This window comes from Mustela nivalis, assembly GCF_964662115.1.
Source record: "Mustela nivalis genome assembly, chromosome: 4".
Lineage (NCBI taxonomy): Eukaryota > Metazoa > Chordata > Mammalia > Carnivora > Mustelidae > Mustela > Mustela nivalis.
The window spans coordinates 65,861,453-65,874,921 of record NC_139023.1 but is presented as its reverse complement, the minus strand read 5'-3'; the positions used below and the strand labels follow the sequence as shown (position 1 = coordinate 65,874,921).

Below are 13,469 nucleotides of genomic sequence, written 5' to 3'. Positions count from 1 at the left end.
TGACCGTTAAACTGTGAATAAGATCTGACTGGTGGGAACAGTCTGTCCTCAATGGACTAAGAATCAGAAGACCCCAGTTTTCATCTGTGCCTTCCTTCTCCTTAAGTGATAAAACTCACATCCATAAACCCTTGGCTGTGTCACCAAGGAACCGGTGGAGGGGCCGAAACTCTCACTGTTAATAAGGACCAGCGATTTATCCCACTGAGTTTGAGTTTAGTAAGAATCTTAAGTGGCTGCTGTGAGATGCATCACCAGGAAAATTTCTTTTTATAGAACTTTTTTCTTTTATTTTCCTTCTTTTGAAAATTTCATTCTACTTCCGAAGCAGCACATCCCAAGTTCTCCACATAGCAGCCAGGGTAACCTTAAAAAAATGTGATTGGCTCATGTCATTCCCTTACTTAAACTTTTTACTCATTTCCCAGAGGTGTTCAGATAAATTCCAGACTCCTTACCCAGGCAGGTCTTGCCTCCAGTGGCCACCATCATCTCAGACACTCTCAGTTGACTCTTTGGCCTGATTTTGCTTCTTCAAAAAGTCAGGCAAGTTTCTCTTGTTCGTCATGCCTGGTTTATTTTTTTTCTGGCAAATGGTCATCTCCTTAAGCCAGCCTAGTTTTCCTGCTATAGTCCCAGGTGGAGACCTGCTTGTCTCTGCCACGCAAAGGCTCCTGTCACGTTAGTCCCGTGTTTGTTGAGGGGACTCATGTGGTTTCAGCCTTCTGCCCGGTGACTCATTCTTCCGCATTGTGCACCGTCTGTGCCTCCTCTCTGGAGGGCCAGTTCTTACCTCTAAGACCTTATTTAGTCTGAACACTTAGAAGTATTTCCTTGCTCCCTGTTCAAGAAAACTTTTTCAGGGGCGCCTGGGTGGCTCAGTGGATTGGGCTGCTGCCTTTGGCTCAGGTCATGATCTCAGTGTCCTGGGATCGAGCCCCGCATCGGGCTCTTTGCTCAGCGGGAGCCTGCTTCTCTCTCTCTCTCTCTGCCTGACTCTCTGCCGACTTGTGATCTCTCTCTCTGTCAAATAAATAAATAAAATCTTTAAAAAAAAAAAAAAGAAAACTTTTTCATTTCTTTTTATTAAAATTGATTTTTTTTTAAAGATTTTATTTATTTATTTGACAGAGAGAAATCACAAGTAGTCAGAGAGGCAGGCAGAGAGAGAGAGAGGAGGAAGCAGGCTCCCTGCTGAGCAGAGAGCCCCATGTGGGACTCGATCCCAGGACCCTGAGATCATGACCTGAGCCGAAGGCAGCGGCTTAACCCACTGAGCCACCCAGGCGCCCCTGATTTTTTTTTTTTTAAGATTTTATTTATTTATTTGACAGACAGATCACAAGTAGGCAGAGAGGCAGGCAGAGAGAGAGAGAGAGGAGGAAGCATGCTCCCTGCTGAGCAGAGAGCCCGATGCGGGGCTCGATCCCAGGACCCTGAGACCATGACCTGAGCCGAAAGCAGAGGCTTTAAAACCACTGAGCCACCCAGGCGCCCCTAAATTGGTATTTTCTTATCTATTATTTTCTAATTTAAAATACGAGTATTTTACTGTTATAATTTACTACAGACAATTTTTTAAAACAAGATTTTGAGAGTCCTCTGTGATCACAGGAGAAGTGAAGGATGAGTGTCTCCCATCAGTTGAACTTAGTCTGCGTTTAGCCCTCCTGTTCTTTTTGCCAAGGTTTGTCTACTTTCTGTTAAGGACTGTTTTGCATATAAAAACTGGCTGTTCTCTACAGGTACTAAATAATTGCTTATATTTCTCACCAAAGTAGACCTGGAAGAATAACTCCTGTTCCTTTCACATATGCAGGCCTTACTTGGTAAACCTTTTGCCTTGCCTGACTCGAATAAGCAAGAGACCTGAGGAATCTGTTCAGGAGACCTTGGCTGCAGCTGTACCCAAAATTATGGCTTCTTTTGGCAATTTTGCAAATGACAATGAAATTAAGGTATGATTATTACCTCAAGTCACAAACATGAATGAGTCTGGTATGCAGTTCAGGCTTTCGGACTGGCAGTCATTTGAGAGTGCTTCTTGAGTTATGCTATGCTTCATGATTTAGACGAAAATTTTTCAATTATTTTGAAGCACATGAAAAGCTTTCTACTTCCGCTTTCTTATCATTTGGTGAGGAGTCGAATAGGGAGAGTGTATACAGATGCAAATTCAAGAGGCAATTTTCCAGAACAGATTGATTTTTGGGTATATTAGACTGACTCTTTAGTCACCTATCCTTGGAGAGGTGCAGGCAGGAGAAGCCCACTGATGATGGCTTTGTAGCCGGTGGGGACCACTTGCCTTTTTGTTTGTTCTGTGCCTCAACAGGCAGAACAAGCAACCTCCCTACCCACATTCGTATTTTGTTTTTAATGTCCAGAAAATTGTGACCCTGCCACTTAGTTTGGAGATTATAGATTCTTGACTTCTTCCTTTTTTGTGGGTCAGTCCTTTGTTAGTGTTTACCTGCACATTTCTAGATAGCATGTTGTATAGCATGTATATTATAAGTCTGTACTGCTATTTAAAAAAAAAATTTTTTTTATACTATGAAAGATAAATTTAGCCCTAACCTGGTTCTTATCTTCTTAATGTAGTTCTATCCATATTCAGTGTGACATTATCATGCCCAAGTAATAGTCACAACAAGTTATGTTCTGTTCTTGGATTCTATTTCTTGAACTATTTAGTTTTTTGGGAGTAAACAATTGCCTCTTTTTTATTTTGCTTGTTATTCTTTGGTCATTTATGTCTTCTCATACCTTCCAACAGCTTTGTAAAATGTGTCTCAGTGCAGTTCTCCACATGACAGATAATGTATTGGGTCCTTTTTCTCTACTGGAGTCTTCTGTCTTAGAATTCTCTAGATGTTTGCCCCAGTCTGATTCAGATGCTCTCTAGGTCTGAGGACTTTTCTTTGCTGTCCTCCTAAGAATTGTTTTTGGTGCTCTCCTATTTGATGCCTAATTTCTAGATGCCATGTCTTTACCTTTCTAGGCATACCCCCTTGTTGTGATGGAATTTGTGTTACGTTTTATTTCTATTTTCCTTTTCTTTTTTTCTGTATTTTCTAGATGTCTGTCTTAAACCCTTCTGTTGAAGTTTTTGTTGAGTTTTGTTGAAGCACCTCTGTTGAGGTGCTTCTTGTGTTTAGAATGTTTGTTTTCTGGCATCCTCCTCTTGCTTCGTGAATACACTCCTTATTTTCTAAGGAATCCGATCACAGTTTTCTTAAGAACTTTCTTTGACTTCTGAATTGTCTGCTTCTTCTGTCTTCCTCTGTTCTCTCTGTTCTGGTCTTTCACTTTTATGTTGGAAGTTGTCCCTTTAGATTTGAGTGAGACTTTAAAAAGCTTATTGGAAGCATGTGTGTGGCAAGGTCTGTCCCATGGTGGGCTTCCTGAGGTAATAGATGGTGAGCCTGCTTTTCCACTGCGTCTAAGTGTCAGCCTCAGTAAGCCTTTTCCTTTTGAGGTGGTCAGTATCTCTAGAGGAAGGTTGCTCATTCTCCTGCTTGGAGGGGTAAACCTGGCTTTGTTTGTCCTGGAATTCTGGGATAGGCAGGGCCAGCGGTCTCCCTGGTCAGAATGCACATTTTTTCTTCATTTCTCTGTTTTCTGTCTGTGTCCCATGTCTGACCTTGGCTATGCCGACATCTCTGGAGATTATCCCCCATTCTTTTTGGGAGGTGGGACATGAAGACCACTTTCTGGGCCACCCTGGGGGAGAGGAGACCCAGGGCTGCGTGGCCGGCAGTGTGCACCAGGGCAGACAGGCTGCTTACCCATGTCTCTGGGGCCTCCCAAGCTTGAGCGGTTCTTGCAGTTCTGTGGCTTGAGTGAGCTGGCCTTTTGTTAGCAGCCTTCAGACTCCCCGCCCCAGCTCATCGGAAAGTATACTTGTGAACGTCTTTCCCATGGGCCACAAGGTGGGCACTCAGCACTTGCCTCCTTTCCAGCTTGCAGAATTTGTGGATGCCTCCTGTCTGCTCTTGTCCCTGTCCTCTTTTTGTCCTTGTAAGTCGATGTTTCTAAGAGCTGTGCATGATTTTCAGGGAGCGTCTGGGCGGCAGAGTTTTGTTCACATGCCCAGCGCAACCCTTTTGTTCCAAAGTCTCCTCCCCTGTGGTGTGTTTTCATTCTCAGGAGGGCCTGTCAGGGACTGAGATGCCTCCTGAGGCTTGTTTCACTCACATGTGGCACACACGCAGGCAGTACGGGAATTGCCGCTGTGGCCCTTGGCAAACCATCCCAAAGTGGAGTAGCATGTTTCCAGCCCTAGGAGCCCTTCATGCCGGCCCCCGTTGCTGCACTCCCCTCCTCCCTGGGAGGGGCTGCTGACTGGGCTTCTGAAGCCACGGGGGCTGTTTTTAAATTCAACATATGCAGAGCTGTGCAGTGTGCATTCTTTTTGTCTGGTTTTATTTGTTTGTTGCCACACATTAAGTTGGCGAGTGTCTTCCCTGCCACCAGTGGGTAATTCATGCAGTGTTCATACCTGTGGGGTGCCCTGCTGTGTGAACACGCCACGGTTTACCACGTACTGTAGCTGAGTGACTGGCTGCTGCCGTGCCTGTCCTTGTGAATGTCATCTGGAGCATGTATACAGCCTGCGGTGGCGGATCCTGGAACGGGGTGCTGCTGGGTTGTAGGAACGTGTGTCACCTGCTGTAGATGCTGCCAGAAAGCTGTCATGTGCCTGCCCCCCTTGCGCCAGTGTCCTTGGTGTGTGGAAACCCCGCGGCTCTGTCTCCTCCCGGACCTAGCTGCTGTAGGGCCCTTCACGTAAGCCATTCTGATGGCTGTGCCCTAGTGTTGTGTTTCGATTTTAATTTCCGTTTCCACCCCCTGCAGTACTCTTGACTCTAAAGCTGAGTGATTTTGCATCTTTCCTCTTGGGAAATACTCTTAGAAATCTGTCCTATGTATTTATTGGAAAGTAGAGCTGTCTGCCCTACAGTCTAGTGTGCTTTCTTCCCATTCCAAGAAGCGCCCATGGGTGGTCCGGGGGCCTGCCAGCTGCCTTCTCCAGGATGTTCTCAGCATGATGGGATTTGGACCTGTGATGCCCCTTCAAACTCTGAGATTCGATTTTATTATTCCAAACTGTTGAACTTTACTGTGGGCTCATTCTTAAGAATAATGCTCAGCTTTCACTGTGCTTGTAAGTATGGACTGACGTGGAATGATTTATATTAGTTCATTGATGTATGTGTGTATGTTTTCACTCAGTTGAGTTACTTGAAGCTACTAGTATCTTTTCTCAGAGTTAAGGGTTTGTCTGAGATAAGTTGACTGGGTTCTCCTGGTGGTATTTGCAGGAGGCACTGGAGGCCACAAAGCATGGGGGCCATCCAGGGGCTGAGGGTCTGGTCCTCTGCCTCTCTGGTTCCAGAGATCTAGTCTGTAACTTGACCAGGAATGGACAAGCCTCTGAGAACCAGCTAACGCTAACCCCACCGTTAAGAATGAGCTTCTTTATAAGTCAGGTGCCAATCTGTTAATGTGCTGCTTGTTTGCCTGGGGTCACACCTCATTCGTGGGACCCTAATGGCGTCCCCAGCCCAGATAGCTTTGCTCAATGCTTGCCCATAGTAATGGGGACCAAATCATTGCTCAGAGTGGGGTTGCGAGTGAAGGAAGTGGGTGTTCTTATGGCAGCTAGTTCCCAAACTTAGGAAGCTTAATGGTCACGCCTTTTCTTTTCTTCCTCTTTTATTTTTCTTTAAGATTTATTTATGAGAGAGAGAGCGCGCGCACGCACACATGATGCTTAGGGGAGTTGGCCAGAGCAGAAGGAGAGAGAGAAGCAGATTCCCCTCTGAGCAGGAAGCCCAGCGTAGGGGCTCGTTCCTCTGACCAGAAGATCATGACCTGAGTTGAAGCCAAGAGTGGGCGCTCAACCCACTGAACCACCCAGGCGCCCCACACCTTTCCATTCTTTGGAAATTTTTAACACTTAGATGGCCATCGTTGGAATTGTAGCGTGGTCTCCTTTGGTTTATCCTGGAGGTTCTATGACAAGGTCTTTTTCTCTCCTTAGGAACATACTCGTGGGTGCTGTGCTGCTGTGGTTTAGCTCACCCACACGCTTTCCAGACCACAGAACATCTCTTAGTGGCATTAACTGCATGTCCGCAAGCTGTCTCTCAGGCTGGGACGTGGCTGTAGCTGACTATTACACTCTTCTCCTTGACTTCATTATTTGGGTGGTTTTGTTTTTGTTTTTTTTGTTTTTACTGTCTTGCATGGTGTCATTGACTGACCCTGTACCCAAATGCCTTTCCACCCTTTTCTAGAAGCTTAGGCTTTCACTCTTGGGTAGAGGACATAGATACTGTGCAAGTTTGTACTTAAAGTAAGGAAGTAAATAGACCACTTCTGCAAACTGCTCTGGTATATCCTGAATTTGGGTTGCTTTTATTTAGCTGTGGCAAAGTCCAGTGGTTCATAACCTTCACTCTGTAAGAATTTGGACTAATTTTGTGAAATAACGTGATAACCTTCATAGGAGTTTTGTCTTTTTTATCTACTTGGGTTTTTGCTGCCCTAGGTTCTACTAAAGGCTTTCATAGCGAATCTGAAGTCAAGCTCCCCGACCATTCGGCGAACGGCGGCTGGCTCAGCAGTGAGCATCTGCCAGCACTCGAGGAGGACCCAGTACTTTTACAGCTGGCTATTGAATGTGCTCTTGGGTAAGAGCTAGTTGTAGGAGTGATTTTCCCCATGGTATGCTGGAGTTGCTAGCATATACCTGAGACACATTTTTAAAATTCTTTAAAATCGGGAAATCCCTTAGCTACCAGCCCGGGCCCTTTGGCTCTGGCCAACTAGTGAGTGGGAATGATGTTGAGGCAGCCATGTTCCCATTGTGGGTGTTGTGACGACGAGGACAAGGAGCCTTGACGACGAGGACAAGGAGCCTTCTCTCTGCAGAAGCGCAGGCAGCCCCATGCCCAAGGACAGCTGGCAGGGCAGTGGGTGTGAGGCCGTGGGCACCCCACCCGCCTTCCTCAGTGGCACACTCCGTGGCTGTTTTTGTGGGCTCTGAGTGTGAGTCCTTGCGGCTAGACGCGGAGCCTGGGGTCCTGGCAGATTCTGTGATGACGGCTTCTCCCGTATTTGGAGTCATTCATGGTGATCAGCACTAGCAAGGGTGGGGTGGGTATTTGATAGGAAAGAACTGTCTGACTTACAAATGCAGCCAAACTCATGCTGACAGGCCTTGCTCAGCTCAGGTTATCATGGTTACCCTTTATAGCCTTTCCTGGATTTTGGCCCAAGGATGAGGTTCTTGTTCCCTTTCCCACAGCAGTGTCTGTGCTGTCTTTATCCCTCACTACCAACGTCGTAACACGGTTCTGCTGTGGGTCTCTTGTTTTAAACAGATTAAGCCCTGAACCCCCAGCAGATGGTGATGTTGAGAGATCTCATTGGTCCCTTACAGGCTTGCTGGTCCCCGTTGAGAGTGAACACTCCACCCTCCTGATTCTTGGGGTGCTGCTCACACTCAGGTACCTGGTGCCCTTGCTGCAGCCTCAGGTCAAAGACACGAGCCTGAAAGGCAGCTTTGGGGTGACGCGGAAGGAACTGGAAGTCTCACCCTCAACAGAGCAGCTCATCCAGGTAGGAGCCGTGTGCTTTACTCTGGTGCCTGTATGTAAATGAGGGATACTGGAAGAATTGAAACATTTGGAAGAGAAATGGCAGCACTGAGGGTTAAGAGCTTGGTCTTTGCAGCTGGGCCACCTGGTTCAGATCCTGGGTCACGACCCCTAGCTGTGTGACCTCTGGATGGCAGTGACTTCAGAGTACAGTGAGGGTAATCTCTTGTGAGGTTACAGAGAATATTACATGCGCCCCTTAGGCTCCTGCCTGCCACAGAGAATGCTCTTACCCTGTTTGCAAAGCCAGGACTCATGAGATCAGTTCTGGGTATTTATTGAGCACCTGCTGTGTGCTGGGCACACATTGGTGAGCATTTTGGCTGTGGTCTCTGGCCCTGGAACCTGTGATCTGCTGTGCTAGTGTATACACCAGGGAGTTAGGGAAGCGGTCCGTTGGAGTATAGGGTCAGTATGTTAAAGTTTCTCTTCCCAATACAGAGAAACCCCGTATGCATTCTCATCCAATGGGGTCTGCATCTGACTGCAGTGATGGACTTCATTTCTTTGCAGCTTGCTCATCCAGATTATTTTCTTAACCTTGAAATAAGACAGCTACATTTTAAGCCTTTGGATTTTGTGAACTTGGCTTTAGATGTTAGGATTTTTAGCATATTTAAAGTACTGGGTGCTTCTGAAGGCCTTACTTTTTCTATGCATTCATGGTCTCATGGCATATACAGGAAGGAGTTGAGACCCACAATTGGGTCCTGAGTGGGATGCCTTGGCTTTGTTTTCCATATTGACGACATTGTAGTTCATAGGTATTTTGGTCAAGTAGACTTAGGAGTTGTATCCTTTGCCTAAATTTTGTAGGGTATAAGATTATAAGTGGCTTAAAATAATTCTTGCCTAGAAATCATGAATTGAAGGTGATTCAGTGATTTAAACATTCAGTCAGGCAGTATTTACAAAGTGCTTAGACTCCTTCCTGGTGCATGGTGAGGCCCTGGAAGTGCAGGTGGATGAGGGGTAACCGAGCGGGCGTGGGCTCTAAGAATCTGTGGGGTTGACCGACCTGCTCCAGCAGCTGCCCTTCAGCTGTCCCACAGAATACAAGCAATGACATTCTCTTGAGATATGGTACTTAGTGATACTGTCCTCACAACAACATTACTGGTTGTTTTAGTGAGTAAAACAGGTATTCAAGTGGTAATAATGCATTTAAAAAAGAGATTATTTTATCCTCATCTTGTTTGTTTTACTTTTTATTATGGAGATTTCCAGACACAACAGTAGACAGAAAAGCATTGTAAACAGCCTTCAGTAATTATCACTTGTGTTAATAATTGTCAACTCAGGGCCAGTTATGGTTCACTTATAATCCCACATCCTTCTCTGTTTTTATATTTTTTTGAAGTAAATCCCAGTCGTCATATTAATTCATCTCTAAGTATTCTGGTATGTATCCCTATAGGTGAGAACTCATCTTTGTTTTTAAAACTTTTTAAAAAAATTTTTTATTTATTTATTTGACAGAGAGAAAGATCACAAGTAGGCAGAGAGACAGCAGAGAGAGGAGGAAGCAGGCTCCCTGCTGAGCAGAGAGCACGATGGCGATGTCGGGGCTTGATCCCAGGACCCTGAGATCATGACCTGAGCCAAAGGCGGAGGTTTTAACCCACTGAACCACCGAGGCGCCTCCCTCCTCCTTTTTCTAAAAAAAAATTTTATTTATTTATTCATAAGAGACAAAGGGGCAGAGGCAGATAGAGAAGCAGGCCAGGACCCTAGGGATCATGACCTGAGCCAAAGGTAGATGCTTCACCAACTGAGCCACTCAGGTGTCCCCCATTGTCACGTCTAAAAAAAAAAAGGAACATTTCCCGAACATCAAATACCCACTTACCTTCTGTCAGGTGTTTATGCTCCTCTTTTGGAATCAGTATGCAAATAAGATGAGAGTTCATTTGTTGGAGAAGCAGGTTATCCCGTGGAATTCCTGGCAGTTGGATGTATTGCTTGCCACCCCATTTTGTAAGCTAATTTTTTTTTTTTAAGATTTTATTTATTTGGCCAGCCACAGACGTAGAGGGCAGGGAGACGAGTTCCTCTGGAACGACTGGAGACTAGGAAGACACTTGCATTTTAAGGACCCCGGGTTTGGGTACCGACGTTGCGCTTCGGAAGGGAGGGCGCGCGGGACACCCTCTGGAGGCTTCCCTCCTCACCCCGCCCCACGCCCCCATGGCGCTTCCTGGCCCTCCCCACGACCAGGTCTGGAGCCTGCAGCCTTCTGCCCCCGCGGCTCCTGCCAACTCGCCCTCGGGCTGCCAGGAGCGGGAGGGCGCCGGGAGCCCAGGAGTCTCGGGGGGCTCCCCCTGGAGAAGGTGAAGCGTCCCATGAACGCGTTCATGGTGTGGAGCTCCGCGCAGCGCCGCCAGATGGCGCAGCAGAACCCGAAGATGCACAACTCGGAGATCTCCAAGCGCCTGGGCGCGCAGTGGAAGCTGCTGGGCGAGGACGAGAAGCGGCCCTTCGTGGAAGAGGCCAAGCGGCTGTGCGCCCGGCACCTGCGCGACTACCCAAGCGGCTGTGCGCCCGGCACCTGCGCGACTACCCCGACTACAAGTACCGGCCTCGGCGCAAGGCCAAGAGCTCCGGCGCCGGGGCGCCCCACTTCGGCGCGGGGAGTGGCAGCGTGGGCTGCTGGCGGGCCGGTCTGGGGCCCCAGGTTCGCGACCACCCAGGGGAGCAGAGGCTTTGGGTACCAGCCGCCCAACTACTCCATAGCCTACCTGCCCGGCGGATATGGCTCTTCCCACTGTAAACCAGAGACGACCTCACCGTGCTCTCTCCCTCAGAGTAACCCCCGGCTCCAGGGAGAGCTGCTCCCCCACTATAACCCCTACCTCCCCCCAGGCTCTCCCACTCAGTACAACCCTCCCCTGTCGGGGTCCCCCCTGCCCCTGACCCACCTCTAACCCTGGTGGACAGGGACCTCCCAGGAAGGGCCCCTTCCTCCCCCTCCTCCTCTGTCTTCACCCAGAACCTCCCACCCCCACCCCAAGCTGCAAACCCTCCTTTAGAACTCTGTTGGACCCCAGTTCAGAGGAGGCCTGTGCTGTGGTCCCCATCTGCGCTGCCACCCCCCCCCCCCATAACACACTTTTTTTGTAGGATGAACACAGTTTTTACAATTAAAAAAAAAAAAAGATTTTATTTATTTGACAGAGACAGCAAGAGAGGGAACACAAGCAGGGTAAGCGGGAGAGGGAGAAGCAGGCTTCCCACAGAGGAAGGAGCCCGATGCTGGGCTTGATCCCAGGACCCTGGGATCATGACCTGAGCAGAAGGCAGACGCCTAATGACTGAGCCACTCAGGCACTCCAATTAACATGTTTCTTTGTCTGTATTTCCTATAAATTGGTAACACGCTAGAGTCTTGTCGGAGTTAGTGTACATTTTATTATTTTTTTTTAATTTTAAAGATTATTTATTTGGCAGAGAGAGAGACAGCAAGAGAGGGAACACAAGCAGGGGGAGTGAGAGAGGGAAAAGCAGGCTTTTTGCTGAGTAGAGAGCCCAACGCAGGGCTCGATTCCAGGACCCTGGGATCATGACCTGAGCCGAAGGGAGAAGCTTAATGACTGAGCCACCCAGGGGCACCTAGTTTATATTTTATAATGTACATGATATCTGAGTTCTGAAGTAGTTATGTAATATTTTTTAAAAAGATTTTATTTCAGCTAGAGAGCAAGTGATAGAGCACGGGGGTTGTGAGGGGCAGAGAGAGAGGGAGAAACAGACTTCCTGCTGAGCAGGGAGCCTGACGAGGGGTTTGATCCCAGGACCCCAGGATCGTGACCCTAGCTGAAGGCACATGCCTAACCGAGGCACCCAGGAGCCGCATAATATTTTAAAATAAATACTTGAGTATTGGGATTACATACTCAGAATTTTCTTGTGATGTTTTAAAAAAAAGCCTGAGAAGCAAACAATCACTAAGTGGTGTGGTAAGGTAGTGGGTTGGTGGGCTGTAGGGGCCCAGAGTGGGGAGCCCCTGTCTGGCCAAGGTCAGGGAGGCATACGGAAGAAGCATGGTGATGAGCCAGTGCTGATGGGTGAGCGGGATCGGACCAGATACAGGGAGTTGGGAGAGGTTTTGTAGACAGACTACAGCCTTTTCGCACTTCTAAGGAGTGAGCACGCGTGCGCAGATGGGCACTGGTGCGGGTCCTGGGAAGGGCCCAGGGCTTCTCATGGATGAGCAGGGGTGCTGGTGAACGTCAGAGTAGGATGCAGCAGCCCTTTCTGCCGTGGGCCAACTAATGAGCTGCAGCAGTAGAGGCGGAAGACAACATGCGGAGGTGGCGGTGCTCCCAGAGAGCTTGGCACACATGGGGGTTGGGACAGGTTTGGTTCGGGGACGGTGACTGTGGACCTGAGGCTCTTGTGATAGCGGCTCCCCTTGGAAGGACACGGCAGTGACGATGAAAAGGTGCTGCCTCCGAGACTTTGACTTATTTTTTTATACCCTTCTAGACTGTTTTTTTTTAAACATGTGTGTTACTTTTATAATAGTAAAGGTAGGGCTGCCCAACTTACCAAATAAACCTATAGAGTACCAGTTCAGTTTGAGTTGCAGAGAAATCAGGAATAATTTGGTGGTGCAGGTGTGCCTGAAATGGCACAGGACATAGTTAGGATGCAAAATTATTTATCTGAAATTCATATCTAACTGGGTGTTAGTATTTTATTGGACAATGCTAATGATATGGAAAAAGAGGGGCACCTGGGTGGCTCAGTCTCATTCTGAAGAGTGTGCCACTCTTGATCTCAGAGTCATAAGTTCAAGCTCCACACTGGGAGTAGAGATTACTAAAAAAAAAACTAAGATAAGGGGCGCCTCAGTGGCTCAGTCAGTTAAGCATCTGCCTTCAGCTCAGGTTATGAACCTGGAGTCCTGGGATCAAGCGTTGTGTCAGGTTTCCTGCTCAGTGGGGAGTCTGCTTCTCCCTCTCCCTCTGTCCCTCCTGCCCATGCTCTCTTTCTCAAATAAGTAAATAAAATCTTAAAATAAAATAAAAATTAAAAATATACAAAGAAAAAGTACATTCAGCGTGTTCTCACATAAGGTAAGACGATATTAAAATGCACTGGTAAACTTTGACGTGATGCCTCTAATACGTTGGGAAACGTTTGCCGTGGTCCTCAGCACAGGATTCCCTGCAGGCTGTGTAGACCAGCTGTCCTTGCCTTGGACGTGAGCTCTGCTCCATTTCTGCATCGGCAGTTAGGCAGACAGTCTCGTTAGCATGCCACTGCCCTCATGGGCTGCTCTCCTGATTTGTAAGGGCTTTCTCTTACAGTGGTTGTCATAGGACTTAGAAACCGTCACGGAAGCCGTGATCATAGCGGTAGAACATGAAGGCATTTCTAGGGGCAAAAACGGAGGCACACATTTTGCCAGCATCAGACTCAAAACACAAAGCTGTGAACCCTCGGACACATTTTAAAAACCACGATGATCCCTCTTGTACCTCTGTTTCCAGGTCTATGAACTGACCTTGCACTACACTCAGCACCAAGACCACAACGCAGTGACAGGCGCACTGGAGCTCCTGCAGCAGCTGTTGCGGACGCCCCCGCCTGAGCTCCTGCGGGCCCTGAGCGCTCCAGGCGGTGGGCCACTCTCCACTGTGCGCCACCAGCCTGGCTGCCGGAGCCGCAGCGGCAGCATAGTGGAGATCCTGGGTATGTTCAGCCCTGAGGCCCTGTGCGGGGCCGCTTCCTTGGGGAGTTTGGGGCTGGCGCTGTGCCGGGTGGGGCCAGCCCTGCTCCTTGGAAACCCAGTCT

At 48.1% G+C, this 13,469-nt stretch overlaps 1 protein-coding gene and 1 pseudogene across 3 annotated transcripts in view; both read left to right on the top strand.

Moving 5' to 3' along the window:
* The window catches only part of HTT (huntingtin), a 141,512-nt gene that overhangs the window by 29,353 nt on the left and 98,690 nt on the right, over nt 1-13,469 (top strand). For both annotated transcript variants that reach the window (XM_082727054.1, XM_082727055.1), the window contains exons 6-9: nt 1,820-1,958; nt 6,560-6,701; nt 7,454-7,632; nt 13,166-13,367. In XM_082727054.1, coding sequence (XP_082583180.1) covers nt 1,820-1,958; nt 6,560-6,701; nt 7,454-7,632; nt 13,166-13,367 — 662 coding nt within the window. The remainder of the gene's footprint in view (nt 1-1,819; nt 1,959-6,559; nt 6,702-7,453; nt 7,633-13,165; nt 13,368-13,469) is intronic.
* Nucleotides 9,762-10,825, top strand: LOC309862977 (transcription factor SOX-15 pseudogene; annotated as a pseudogene). The gene has a single exon. The product of its transcript is annotated as a transcription factor SOX-15 pseudogene (transcript).